This window comes from Nannobrachium achirus, assembly GCF_963921795.1.
Source record: "Nannobrachium achirus genome assembly, chromosome: 19".
Lineage (NCBI taxonomy): Eukaryota > Metazoa > Chordata > Actinopteri > Myctophiformes > Myctophidae > Nannobrachium > Nannobrachium achirus.
Window position 1 is genome coordinate 23,751,260 of NC_137826.1, and position 14,518 is coordinate 23,765,777.

The 14,518-nt window shown below is 40.6% G+C and overlaps 1 protein-coding gene across 2 annotated transcripts; it reads right to left on the reverse strand.

Annotated features, from left to right (window-relative positions):
• Nucleotides 1–273: 273 nt before the first annotated feature.
• On the reverse strand, nucleotides 274–13,701 carry tm7sf2 (transmembrane 7 superfamily member 2). 2 transcript variants are annotated; one of them, XM_080748449.1, is made up of 11 exons: nucleotides 13,666–13,701; nucleotides 12,717–12,781; nucleotides 12,208–12,398; nucleotides 11,976–12,030; nucleotides 9,349–9,543; nucleotides 8,641–8,744; nucleotides 7,567–7,686; nucleotides 6,100–6,268; nucleotides 5,912–5,992; nucleotides 3,110–3,232; nucleotides 274–2,718 (listed from the first exon to the last, which is right to left on the reverse strand). In XM_080748449.1, the coding sequence occupies exons 2-11, from the start codon at nucleotides 12,769–12,771 to the stop codon at nucleotides 2,558–2,560; spliced, it is 1,254 nt and encodes a 417-aa protein (XP_080604575.1). In that variant the 5' UTR covers nucleotides 12,772–12,781; nucleotides 13,666–13,701; the 3' UTR covers nucleotides 274–2,557. The 2 variants fall into 2 exon arrangements, with proteins under 2 accessions (XP_080604575.1, XP_080604574.1); XM_080748448.1 differs by lacking the exon at nucleotides 13,666–13,701 and adding an exon at nucleotides 13,507–13,557.
• Nucleotides 13,702–14,518: the final 817 nt, after the last annotated feature.

Consider the following 14,518-nt stretch of genomic DNA (forward strand, 5'->3'; position numbering starts at 1 on the left):
AACGCAATTCCACTGCCAAGGTCTAGTGCAATGCTTATTACAGTACATGCCAGACACCAATTTTCTTTGAGCTTTAAACTTACTTTTACTGTCTTATACTGTTGCCACTATCTTTCGTAGCCCTTTCCTCTTTTTATTTTTTTTAGCTCTCTACTGAGATCATTAGTAGCCTAATATGTTTTAATCACTGCGCAGGGAATTCATTAACGTTAAAATTGATGAATGAACTGAGACTTTAAGAATGTATCAAACCATGTTTATTCTAAGTGCATTCAACAGGATTACAGTACACTTTACAAAATGTAAAAGAACAATAGTTCTAAAGTATTGCAAAAATGAGTTAACACAATGATATTTTACTTGACCCTCCAGTGCAACTTGAGCACCCAGCATAGGCACTAATGTTGATTTACTTGATGCTGATAAACTGTTTCAGATTTAGTATAGTTTGAATGTGTTTCTGCTTACTGTAGATTATAGTGATTCTGGCTGAAGTAAGGTTGAGAATGCTGTGTCCCCATTTCCTGGAATGAGTCACTGTGGACTTGGCTAAAGTACTGTACATTCAACCAGGGTCTGTCACAGCACACAGTATCAAGTTCACACAGCAGGATTCATCCGAACTTCATTCTCTCGAGACAGAGTCATGATAGCTTACGCTTCAAAGGAAGAGATACAGACGAGTGAGCGTTCCCTTTTCTTTGACGATGGCTTGCCAGATTGTCCGAAATGAAATGGCAGAGAAGCAACCAACAAAGTACAGTATGGTATGAACTGTATGTTACAATAGATGTATTTATCCACTATGCCATTATCATATTAGTCTCCTGCAGCCAGAGGAGATATCCACCAACAGAAACCTCTAGTAACGTAGGCTATACATTCAGTGAATGGGTTAAAACTGTGGGGAAATTAAAAACATAATAACAGCTTCAAAGAACCAATGCAAAGGCTTTAGGGCAGTCCTGGTATCAAGATTGTTTTAAAGCCCATTGGTAGATCAATTATTTGTGTGCAAACATTAAGAATGAGGTTGAATAGTAGTTTTGTGTAAGCGATTCCCAACAGATTGCCACACCTGTTGTTTTGAGAAGCTGCTTGTTTCAGTCTACTCAACATCCTGTGTGAGGCTCGTTAGACGCAGCCTGGTCTCTGGAGCCAGACTGTTGACTCGCACTCCAGTTTTCAAATTTCTGTGAGTTCTGTCATACAGGCAACGGAAGCACTGAAAATAAAGACTAAAGATCCACTAAACCACTAAACTAAAGTGAAACCATTTGCTACAGTCTTTCTGTAACTTTCCATACTGTTCGAGTATTATTAAGCGGTGGGGTGGAGGATACAAAACTCGATTCCTGAATGAAGTATGATTCTGTTTGTGATCCTCCATCAATGTATATAAATATTGTACAGTAACGTTTAAAGCCATAATGTGTAACCTTTTCAATTAAACAAAATATAATATTTTATATTTGATGTATATTTCTCATCACTAAACACTATTTGTAGTCAAAGCATAATTCACTTCATAAATGTATTTTAAAGTTAATAAATGCAGTTTCTGACAACTTTGTTGTTGCTTTCCAAAATAATCTTGGCGCTGGCATTCATTTCAGTGGTTTTGTTTAAAACTGAATACTTTGAATTGCAATTCTCGCTTTTACTAACACTTCTGTTAGTAAAAAGACTGCTAATGGATGTCACACAGCATGACTTTAACTTACTGTATCTTTATGGTGTTTTACTGTTACCGTACATTTTTATCCATTAACCACTTAAACCCTATATACTTCGGTGACCAGGAGTCCCCAGTGGTCTTGGCCCCCTAATCCTTCCCTGTATAGTACCAAATCTTTTAGCTAAAACTAGCAGATCTACAAGCTCACAATGTTATGAGGTTGTAGTCCTGCTATTATTGCAGAATGTTGGCAAGAATAAGGACGTGAGGATTAATGTGGTTAACAGCTGGACAGGGTAAATCAAAATAAAAGTAAAACAAGAAATGGAGATGGCTGAAAGCGTATGCATTGCTTACTGTATATCCTGTCACCTAACAATGGTTTATTGTACTAGCAGCACTGAAGCCAAGAAATGTCTTAGCTTGGAGTCTTGGACAAACGTAGGCTTTTAATTTATTTCTAAAAAGTACCATAGATTTTAAGGCCCTGACACTGAATGTGTCAGACACTCACAACATCAACCAAACCAAACTCATTGTTTACACCGGCTAGCGTCGACGCAGTACACAGGACCAGCAAAGCACCTGTGTTGTATATTGCATTGAGGCATTGATGAGTGTATTGCAAGTTTGTGATATTAATAACAGTTTGTCTGTTTAAACTACAGTCGATCAAATTGAATCATGAGTGAATCACGACTCACACAAAATGACCTGTATTTACATTCCTTATGATTGAACATTGAGTAACTTCCAGGTTATTGCTATTGTTGAAATTGCTTCAGGAAGTCACTGGGTTTGACAGTTCATTCTCCTCCAGGAATTTGGTCCAGATTCAGTTCAACTCAGAACTGATTGAGCACTTACTTTATATCCTCCTCAGTATATGTAAGGGAAGATCCTGTAAGGTACACGTCGACAGTATGTGTCCCACGCCAGACCATATTTGGTCCGACATTGTCTTTCGTCCCGGTCTTCTCGGTGGATCAGCAAGATGGTGAAATAGACAACATAAAAGTAAGGCAGAAGATGGGAGAAGCCTACAAACCAGAATCAGAGAATCAGAGAACAGGTATATATTATAAGCAAACAATGAAAAACATTTCAATCTGCTGTATTGGTTAGTGCAAGCAGCACAGTGGGTTAGAATTCAGGGAAGATTGTTTTTGTAAAGTAAAGCCCTGCTTCATCACACAAAAGGCTGTTGCACAAAAGTAGTGAAAATAGCAGATCTACAAGCACACAACGCCTCGCACCGCGAGGCGTTGTGTGCTTGTGGATCAGTTATTTTCACAATTTTAAGTCATTTTTAAAACGATAAATACAAAACGAACAGTTTTGGACATTACAGTACAATTTTGTACAAGGTTTCCACCCGACAACAACGGAATGCGCATTGTGTCCCTGCAGCATGGCGTTATGATGACTCACCACACGGCAGAGACCATGCCAGGGCCATCAGAAGGTCACCCAGGTAGTTAGGATGACGGACCAGGCCCCACCAGCCAGACACCAACAGTCGCTTCCCCGTTGCCGTGGCGATGGTTTCCAACTCTACAAGGGAGGAAACCGTCGAGAGGCTGACTGACCATCTGAATCACAGTCCTATCCATGCACCAGGAGCTCTACGCTTGGTGGCTTACATCAGTGGTTCTCAAACTGTAAGGATCATTCTACCACTTTTTGTGGTCACATGTTCAGATACTGGATTCTGATTGGCTTAAAACAGTGGTGAATCAGTCAATAACCTTGAGTTGGCTCATGGACCCCGCCCACTGTTGTGTTGCGGTTGATTGTAACTAAATAACCTTGCAAGTTACAACTGTGTTTTCTTTCATTTATATGGTAGAAGTAGTAGAAAATTTACCATTTAGAGGGTTGTGGGTTGAGGGTTGTGGGTTGTTGGCTGATTTACCACTGTTTCAGGGTTGTTTGGCACTCAGCTTCGCCTCGTGCCACAACCCTGAAACAGTGGTAAATCAGCCAACAACCCACTCCCTAGATCCCCATAAAGAAAACTAGAGAGTCCCTGAAAAGCACTTTGAGAACCATTGGCACAGCAAGCACAGGATATCGTGAGATTAACCCCTAATAATACAGTACTACAGTGTCACACAAAAGCCAATCTGGCAGGCCATCGTCAAAGAAAAGGTTGATCCTTTTCAGCGCTGCAGAAGTCTGTCATCGAGGGACAACAGTATCAAAGGTACGGCTTGTAGATCTGTTACTTCAGCTACCTTTTAATTTGAATCCTGAAAAGTAACAGCTTTGGACGTATGAGTTCCCGACAGAGACTATATTATGTAGATGCAGGGGTGCAACAGTAAATCAAATCAAACATGTATCAATACATTCATAAATGAATGAAAAAAGAATTGGGGGTCATGTGAAAAGTGAAAGGTTTCAAAACATTTACCTGTAGTATAAAAATAGTGAAAATCTACAAGCTTGCAACTTTTTTTTAACAACACTGTTGTGTTGTGTGAGTGTAACCGTGTATGTGTGTGTGTGTGTGTGTGTGTGTGTGTGTGTGTGTGTGTGTGTGTGTGTGTGTGTGTGTGTGTGTGTGTGCGCGCGCGCGTGCCGTGTGTGCGTGCGTGCGTGCGTGCATGCGAGTCTGTATTGCCAAGCTAAAGTGAATTTAAAAAACTAAAATTTAAACCCTTGCCTTACAGTTTACATACTGTACAAAAATCGTCTTTCAGACCTGACTGTCCAATGAGAGATGAGTTCCCCAATTATTTACTCCTCGTATACTTTTATTTTATGGTCTATCATTACTATGATAATTATACAATCATTTTATAGTCCATTTTATAACGAAGGGTAAATACATTTTCTCCCATCCTACAAGGTTTGTGTCGAGGTATCCTTGAGTAAGACACTAAACCATGGGTCTTCAACAGGGGGTCCGGGACCCCTAGGGGGTCCTCAGAGCTACTACAGGGGGTCCTCCAAATCTTTGAGTGATAGAAAAAAAATCTCCTTTTTTATATCAACCACATAGTTGAATCCTATCCATATTCTGAGAACTTTAGCCAAAGGCGTCTATTTTCGGCAAAGAGGTTCGGTGTAGAGGGGAAAAAGAGCATAGTGTGTGTACATAGTGAAAGGTCAAGTTTATTAAGTATTGACGGTTCAAGTGGTTGAATAACAGAAAACACAAATTGACATGAATCCAAAACACACTGATGAAACACAATGAAACTATGGAATCTATGAAAAGGTTGTGGCGGTCCCTGCTTCATCTCTCTCACAACTAAGGGGTCCTTGGCTTGAAGACGTTGAATACCCCTGCACTAAACCGTTAGCTACCCTGCACTCCTCCGTGGGCAGCACTCGGCTGGGTGAAGCTGAAAACCCCCCGCAGGATGAATAATTATTATTCTAATGGTTTCAGTGGAGCAGGTCACATACCACATTGCTTCTCAAAGTGGGGTCTGGGGACCCCCAGGGTTCCTTGAGGGAGTTCCAGGGGGTCCCCAGCTAAATAATAGGTCTCAGAGAATTGTGATGTGTCTGATATGAAATGTGAGCTTACCATAGTCACAGTAATCCTTAATCATATTCCATCATAAGCTTTTGGAGAGAGATAGTTCAGTGCATTGCAGAGGAGTCTGTCTGAGACCAGGTGTTGCTCGTTGGCACATCATTATACATCAAGGAAGGTAATTATGTTTCTGCACTGTGAAATAGGTCTATCTATTCTAAGATGGCATTTTTTACATGTTAACCCTAGTAGCTAGGTTGGTTCTAAACAAAGCATGTTTACGTTGTTGCACAGACATGTACTTTTACATGAAAAGTGTGCTACTTTTGCAATGTAGTTAAATAAATGTTATGGAAATGTAGTACATGTGAGATTAATAGCTTGGGGGGAGGGAGGGTTAAGAGAAATACAAATAAAAAAAATTGTCATCTGCGGAAAATTGTTTTGTGTTAAAAAAATCGTGAAATCGTGAGTCGTGAACCTTGAATCGTGATTCGAATCGTATCGTGAGTTTAGTGAATCGTGGCATGCCTACTGCGGGCTAATAAGTGTCAATTTGGGGGTCCTTGACATGAAAAAGTTTGAGAACCTCTGCCATACTGTATATAGCCAGTAAAAAGAAAGACACATTTTATGTAAAAGATTTTCAGTGTAAATGTGGATACAAAACCTGCATAGAGCAGTCTTCGTTTAGAAGATGAAAGAAAAGAGGCAGAGAGAAAGACACTAAATGATTCACTCACTAGAGACACTCGGGTGCGTGGGGTCCCGTCGAAATTGGTTCTTCTGTGAGTTGGATTTTCTGAAAATATAATACCCGACACCTAAAAAGAACAGGAAGGACATACCGGTATACTCAACGTTAACATGAATCTGATGTAAAAAACAAAACAAAATTGCCATCATGATCAAATGGAAGACCAATGATTACCATTCAGTCCAATTATAAGTGCGGCTCCCAGTGCGCTCAGAGACTGCGGGTGCACGACTAGAAAGGCAGCCTGGAGGCTGTAGGTAAAGGGAACCCAAGCCAAGTCCCCAAAGGCCAGCATGAAGCCGAAGCCATCGTGTACAATGTCCATGGTAGTGAGAACAGCTTCCTGTCAAACACAGAGGTGCATGAGAGTGGAACACAGCAGCCATTTTGGAGAGGAATTGGGTCTCTTCTCACTTCCTTCACAGGTGTTACCATTACCAATAATACTAATGAAGACTCTGTTTCATCCTGGTCAATCTGAGTTCCCAGAGGTTCTTTTCTTCGCCACTAGGGGGACGAGAAGAACCTCTGGGCCAAAACTATGATATTCCTGGGCAGGAAGTTGTCCCAGGCTCAGAATCTGAGCTGGGACAATACAGGAAGTAGAGCCCTGTGCAAACCTTCAAAACATTCAGAACAGAAACCAACCAAAAACACTACAACAATATGCAGCCCATGTTTCAAGGTGAATCCTACCAGACTACATCCTGGTCAAACAGAGTCAGGGTGCTGATATTGTGCATGTTGGCTGAACTTGTCTCCCCTTGGAGGTTCCAAATGACCCCTTAAAAAGGTGTGTAACTCTGAGAGTGTACAAATGGAACCAAATGGACCCGTTTGTACACTCTCAGATTTATGGGGGTCCATGAAATAAAAGGTGTGAGAACCATTGTGCTAGATGAAATCAAAATTAAACAGAGCCTTCATTAGTACCATTGTGAACACCTTCGAAGGAGGCGAAAAGAGACCAAACTTCTCTCCAAAATGGCTGCTGTGCATATAGCCTATTCTATGTTCTATGTTAAGGCACGTTAACACCAAACTCTGATAAACACTTGTGTGCGGCAGACTGTTTTTTTGCAGCCCGCTGATTCTAAAAAACAGAGTAGCTTGCAGCGCATTCTGTCCCATAATAACCAGTGATGCATTTCGCTTTGATGATGAACGGTTCCGATTATATTTTAATTTAGAGTGACGCAGAACCAGTTTGACGAGCTCCTATCATTTGTTGGACCCAGTGCTTAATTTGTAAATTATTAGGTGCCGGAGCACATGAAGCCGTCAGTCTTGCCCCCCCTTGTATTTGCCTTTAATGTCATGCCCAGAATAGGAACAGGAGGCAGGTTGAAATTGGTTGACGCCAAATCCAGGCAATGTTAAATTGTACAATGTTATTGAGTTTTTGTCATGTACATGTATATAAGTCTATACACTGACATTGCTGTTTAAAACGTAACGTCAGCACTGTTCATCAAAAAAAAAAAAACTAACTGAAACGGTCCTACCTATGCTCATTATTTCCCCTTAATAGATAGAAATATTGTTCTTCCCATGAATGTAATCTCTTTTATAAATAACATAGGAGTCTTATCAAATAGTGGTTAAAGGACAAGAGAAATTCGATTCGGAGGGTCCTCTCACCTCATTCCATAAAGCATCGGCCACATACAGCAGCTGGAACAGATTGACCAGTATCATGGCCAGGGAGGGGGAATCCCTTAGCTCCACCTCCTTCATCAGCATCCCCAAGTTTACCACCACCTGTTGGAATAATGTACAGGAGACAATCAATTTTCAAAATACTGAAAATGGCAGGCTCACAATGCGCCGCATCACAATGAGAAACCTAATAAATGAAAAGTATAAAGTAGGGCTTAAAGGAGTAGTTCACCCCCAAAATGTTGGTTACTTACGCCATGGAGACTTGACTGCGTGGATATTTTTTAGTTTTTGTTGCATTCCTAAGCCAATAATTTGTTGTAATAAATGTACCCCCATTGATTCCGGAAGGGGACCCAAAGTGTCTTTGGGTCCCCTACCGGAATCAATGGGGGCTTTATTGGCTTAGGGGCTTTATTGGCTTAGGAATGTGACAAAAACAAAAAGGTATCCACGAATTCATGTCTCCATGGGGTGAGTAATCAATAGGAAAAAAAATACATTTTAGGGGTGAACCACTCCTTTAACGGGATATTTCACTTTCAAACATGTTTGAAGCGCAAGCTTTTGTGAGCGCCCCAGACAGTTTTTAAGCTGCTTGATTCAATACTTAGATATTTAATCTAATCCTATAAAACCCCATTTTAACCATGATGTAGTCAATGAAAACACCTGTTCTTGGCCCCGGTGACTCATATTGATGTCCTTCTAATGCTTGAGGAGACCATGTTTCATTGTGCGCCACATTTAAAAGGTCAACACACTAATAAAGGCTGCAGGCAAATCTGATTTGTTTCGCAAATCTTATCTTTAGGACTGAATATCCAGTTATTTACAATTGATCGGATTTGTGTATTCAGACATTATTGACCTACTGTATCTGCATTAGTTGCTGTGGTAACGACGTAACGACATAGGCGTGAGTAACGCTTAACTTATACCCTGTAGTGCGACTGTGCCGCTCGCTGAAAATAGCCAATCAACAAGCTCCGCGCCTGCTACTTTCACAAAGGGACAGATTTTCAACATTTCATAATTTCCTGCATTTTTACTCACCCAGCCAATCAGACCGGGTCTCAGCTCACAGAAGTATTTAAGGTCAAAGCTTCCAATGCGGGGGTTTAGTTCTCGTCCCATAAAGAAATCATACAAGGGGTTTCCTAGACAGGACACAGGGAATAGGAACATACAGAAACGCCACATGCTGTAAATAACTAGTAGTTTACATTCAAGCCATATACTGTAAATCAGTGTTTCTCAAATGGGGATACGTGTAACCCTAGGGGTATGTGGGGGTAATGCAGGGGGTACGTGAGAAAAACTAGAAATGGGAATATGTATTTTACTGTTATGGTTAATGATAAAACATTGACAGAGTTTGTGTGAACCTGCTCATCTGTACATTTCTAAAACAAATGACATCAATTACTTGACTAGTGGTAACCGTTGCATAGAAAGCAATGTTTATTTGCCATCATGCTGTTTTATTTTTGCTGTAGTCAGTGGAAGGGGGTACTTGGCTTTCGGAAATCAGTGTAAGGGGGTACTGCAGCCAAAAAAGATTGAGAACCACTGCTGTAAATAACTAGTAGTTTCCATTCAAGCCATATACGGTAAATATCTAGTTTCTATATTCTACATTTCCAAACTATCAGCTCCTCAAAAATGATTAGTCTGCTATCAACTTGCATAAATGTTGTGCCTTTATTTAAAAGTGCACGTGAAGAGTGGTCAGTGGTTTTCAAGGTGAAACTCCATTCTCACCTGTGTTTCCACCGAGAGCGAGTGCATGGTTAGGTGCCCAAAAGGAACGTATGTAGAGGTAGAAGGAGAGAAGGAATGATGTTCCAATTGAACACACTGCCAGGGGCACCATAAGCTCAAACAGATAACCCAGAGGTGCTCCCAACCACAGCAACAGCATCAGCAACACAACAGTGATGCACAGGGCATGGAAGCCTGAGGGAGAGAGACAACATGTACCGTTGAAGTCTATTATTAACAATAACAATATCTGTTTGAAGGAGGAATTTACATTTGGCTATAAACGTATCAACGCCATCTTAATTGAACTATATATATGCTTATTTTACTCCAATGTTTAAAAGCATTACAAACATAATCAACCAATCTACAGGCTTAAATGTTTGTCACATACCTATATGCTAAAATTATGAATGAAATTGTCTGAAAATGAAGATTGTACATTTCAAAGTACACAAAAGGTCTTCAAGCCACTAATAGAAATTTAAACCAAGCCAATATTGGGGTAACAAGTGTTTTGTATGTTATGTCTGTAGCCCAAATATAATAAAGGCCTTTTACCTACAAAATCCAACTATGCCTTTTTACATTATTTTTCCTTTCTCCTGAACATTATTCCCTTCCATGAGCACCAGTGGTCTGAGGCAGGGGTTTTCAAAGTGGGTGACGGGGCACCCTAGGGTGCCCGACGGCAGTCCAGGGGTGCCGCGAGATCATTTGATAGTATTTGGAATTCATTTGGACACTTGGACAAAAAATATTTAGTATCATTTTAAACTTGAAGTACAAAGTTATTTTCAGTCAGTTCTAACCAAAATGGCTATTATCTCAACATTTTCCTCGCAACATAATCACTAAAATATCATCACTGTCGGGCAGAAACCTTGGATCTCCAAGTTTCAAATGTGTACGTCTTTTGGTAAAGCAAAGCCCTGCTTCATCATACAAGACTGTCGCACAAAACTAGTGAATTACTAGTGAACAGCCGATCTACAAGCACACAACGCCTCGCGATGCAAGGCGTTGTGTGCTTGTAGATCTGCTGTTTTCACTAGTTTAGTACATTTTAGATGATAAATATAAAACAAACAGTTTTGGACATATATAAGGTATAAGGACATAGAACGACAATATGCTATAAATATAAGGTGCTGGGAGTGAAAATTATAATGTAGGGGTGCCTCGGATTAAAAAAAATATTTATGGGGTGCCCCGAGACAAAAACGTTTGGGAACCCCTGGTATGAGGGATACCAGCAACGCTCCTGTAACTTATTTTCTCTGCATATTTGGGGAACTGTAGTGTTTCAACAGCGTGTCGCCCTCTGCATTAACTGTAGTGCCACTCAGAATTAAATCTGAGAGGCTTAAAGGGAAACAATTATGCGGTTGATTGCTGATGATTATCACAGTAATATTTAGCAATATTTATGAAACAACCCAGGAATGACAGATAACATTCCCTTCTATTTTGATTGTTAACTTCTGTTCCTACAGTACAGTTACCTACCCTGACATAATTTGTGGGCCAGCACCAGTCTAGCTTGCGCATATGGTCTATATGGCTACATTACATAAACCTAATTAATATTTTTTGGAATAAAGAACACAGTTTTGCCATAAACAGTGAACAAGGACCATGTACAGGCCACCTGGGGAGCGGCTAAAACCAGGAAAGGGTTGTAGTTGTCACATTCACAGTTCTGTGATGTTTCGCTGATACACTGAAGACTGCTAAGTGCTAAGTTATGGCTGCTAATGGAATATTAATCATACAACCAATAATTGCGACCGTAGGTCGCAGTTTACTGTGAGAAACTGCACAGCTTGTCAGTGTCCGTCTAGACGTGTACACTTTTTTACGGTCTATGGGTTTGTCGCTCTGACATCATGCTCTGATGTCACTGTGATGTCAAGGGAACCACTCTTAACAGTCTTTTTTGTTGATACGCCTGGCACTGTGGTTCCCCTGACACATCACAGTGACATCACAGTGATGTCAGCTACTCAGAGCAGGGATCTCCATACATGGGCATAAACAGGTGACATCACAGTGATATCAGATACTCAGAGCAGGGATCTACATACTGTATATGGGCATACAGTAAAAGGGATTCTGTTAGGGATCTCCATATATGGGCATAAAAGGGATTGTATCCCAGATGATGCCCTGTTAGGAGAACCACACAAACAGAATCCATATATGGCCAAGACAGATGGCTCGACCTCGCCGGCTCTCCATATATGGGCATAAACAGGTGTCATCACAGTGATATCAGATACTCAGAGCAGGGATCTCCATATATGGGCATAAAAGTGATTATTTGGGGGATCTCCATATATGGGCATAAAAAGGATTGTATCCCATATGATGCCCTGTTAGGAGAACCACACTAACATAATCCATATATGGCCAAGACAGATGGCGCGACCTCGCCGCTTTTCGCCCATAGGCGTCTTACTGGTATGAACATTGGTGTTTCACTTTTAGACAGTGTTCAAACACTGCTGGAAAACGTGATGTATTTTGTAGCTGCTTTTGTATATTCATCTTGCCATTGAAGCAGATTACAATAAATGTCATTAAAGCACAATATCACCCCAAAACCCCACCATATTGTACCTTACCATTTATGGGATACTTGAGACGTGTTCCATCCCTCAGTACTAAGCCCTCAGATACCTGCAAGTAAAACATATTCATAGTCTAATTATGTCATTGCACATATTACAGTAATAATATACGCATTAGTTAATACGCCACCTGCAAAATATACCCAAACACATATCTTACACAAATAACTATTATTTATGGTAGGCTTTATCTTTATTAAAGAAATGTAATCTCAAGGTTTCATACCTTTCCCACAGGTAGCATATACAGGAAGGCATGCAGACCCAACCAGCCCACTATTAGTGTGACTGCTGTGGGATCCCAGAGGTAACTGGGAAGCACAGGGGGCCACTTCAGCATACTAGCCTCAGGTGATCGACATACGCTGATCAGATATAGAACAGTCAGAGGGAGGAAGATAGGAATGCACGTGGCACCTGAGAAAGAACACGAGAGATTAATATGGAGGGAAGTTAGAGACAAGAAATCTGTCCTCCTCTCACTCCCTCTGTCTCTGTGTCACACACTCACAAAGAATGAGAATAGAAATAAAGCAGCCAAGCCTTTATCCTAAGTCAGTGATTCTCAAAATGTAATTTCAAGAACTCAACATAACAGACCTGTAAAAGGACTGGAACACTGAGTGAGGGTCCCTGGACCCCACTTTGAGAACAACTGTCCTAGAGCAAAGATTGAGGTAGCCTACATAAAGCTCCAATATAGACTCAGGAAGCATCTTGTAGTGGAGTACTCACCTAGAGTGCCTCCAAATTCCCTCTCCTGTTTGACCGATTGACTGTTGCGCCTCATTATTGGTTCTCTGGGGAATTGTCAGATTTCAAACAGAAAAATAAAGCAATGAAAGTAATGAGGAACTAATGAAAAGAAGAAAAAAATAAACATATTTCTCTTGGTTACAATTTGTCACAGCAGTAGCCTACTGATGACAGGACAGTAAAAACAGTGCACTCCCATTCTGAACAATCACCTCCTTCAAATGTTTGATAACTATTATTGGGCTATGACATTATCTTAGTTCTGAAGAGATGTGGGAGGCAAGAGCAAGCAAGACACTGTGCGTTCAGTTTATTCCATTAATATAGAACCCCTGATATCATTAAGAGCCCACGAACAATAGCTAAAGTTAGTTTACTGCCTTGGTAGTTAATTTTCATATCAATCTTGAACGCAAGGAGGCAGTGTGAATAATTCACTACCTTTACCTGCGGAGTTGGGCCGCTCTTTTGTACGGTGTCCATGGACACGCGCACGCACTTTAATAAATAATTAAACAATAATTATATGGTAGCCTATCACAATTGTAATGATTATGCACAAAAGCAATGAACGATGTGACTCCGATCTGGCACAATTTTGCCTTTACTTTACATCATACAGACTACAGTACATGCATTTGATCCGTTATTGCTATCACAAGGACGTTATTAAACACTGCACTGGCATTGTTGTGTTGGCATAAATGATATAATAATGGACATTGGACACTGTATGTATGACTAGCAGTAGCTATGAAAGAATGAATACCCCAGATGTAGCTCCATCCATCATCACTCAATAAATGACGATAAGGACATGATCTCGTAGCGAGCGACTGCGCTGCTTCAAACCAGCCACATAGATTCCACTCACAGGAATAATAAGCAATGTGTGATTTTTTTAATAAGGCAATAAGTGGTGTCTTACCGGTGTAATGCATGGACCTGTGATCAGAGAGGAAACTTGTGCAACAACAACCAGTCTAATGATAAAAAACGCCCCCAAAACAGACGCTGTCAGCATGAATAGCCTGTGAGCCAATGAAATGCCTCAATGGTCATCAGAAGACCGTGGAGAGGAGAACCTCTGGCCAATCAGGCATGCAGGTAGGATGACTGGCGAGGCTGTTTCACAACCATCTGCCAAGCTTCATAAATGTATTTATTATACATACCGGTAGGCTATCTTTCATTACAATCTTTGACACAGTTAAATCCTTTTACGCTGCCACATGGAACTTATTTTAATAATTGCAATGTTGTTTCAACCAATATTTATTTAGGCCTATTGTTAAATGAAATATAAAACTAGCACATCTGCAAGTAGGTTAGTTGTGGTCTCCCTACATAACTCTTCCATTGAGTAATTTGTATCGTTGTGTCGACACCTACTGGTTGACAAGTAGTATTGCCTTAAGATCATAAATGCGATATGGCCAGGGATTGTCCTGGCTGCACCTTCAGTATACAGCCTATGGCAGTGGTTGGTTCCCAAACTGGGGGTCCCCAAATTATGTTGGGGGTCCCCAGATGATTAGCTTAATGTGCATATACTGTGTATGCACATTCAAAACAAAGTTACACTTTAAGGGCTTTTAGAACTTTTTAAATTGGCCACATTTTCTAATATTATGTAAGAAATTTATAAAGATTGTGAAAATAGCTAATAGCTAATAAGCACACAACGCCCTGCACTCAGCTATTTTCACAATATTTATCTGTGTAACCTCGTCAAACTAAAATGTAATGCCTACGATTCCAAGTGCTTGTCAGGGTTGGGG

What these genes read in the sequence shown, in the direction of transcription:
- tm7sf2 (XM_080748448.1), bottom strand. An exon ending in TCTCAAGTATCCCATAAATG is followed by an intron (nt 9,544 to 11,975) that starts GTAAGGTACAAT and finishes TCTCTCCCTCAG; the next exon opens with GCTTCCATGCCCTGTGCATC. An exon ending in CCGATGCTTTATGGAATGAG is followed by an intron (nt 6,269 to 7,566) that starts GTGAGAGGACCC and finishes TGTGTTTGACAG; the next exon opens with GAAGCTGTTCTCACTACCAT.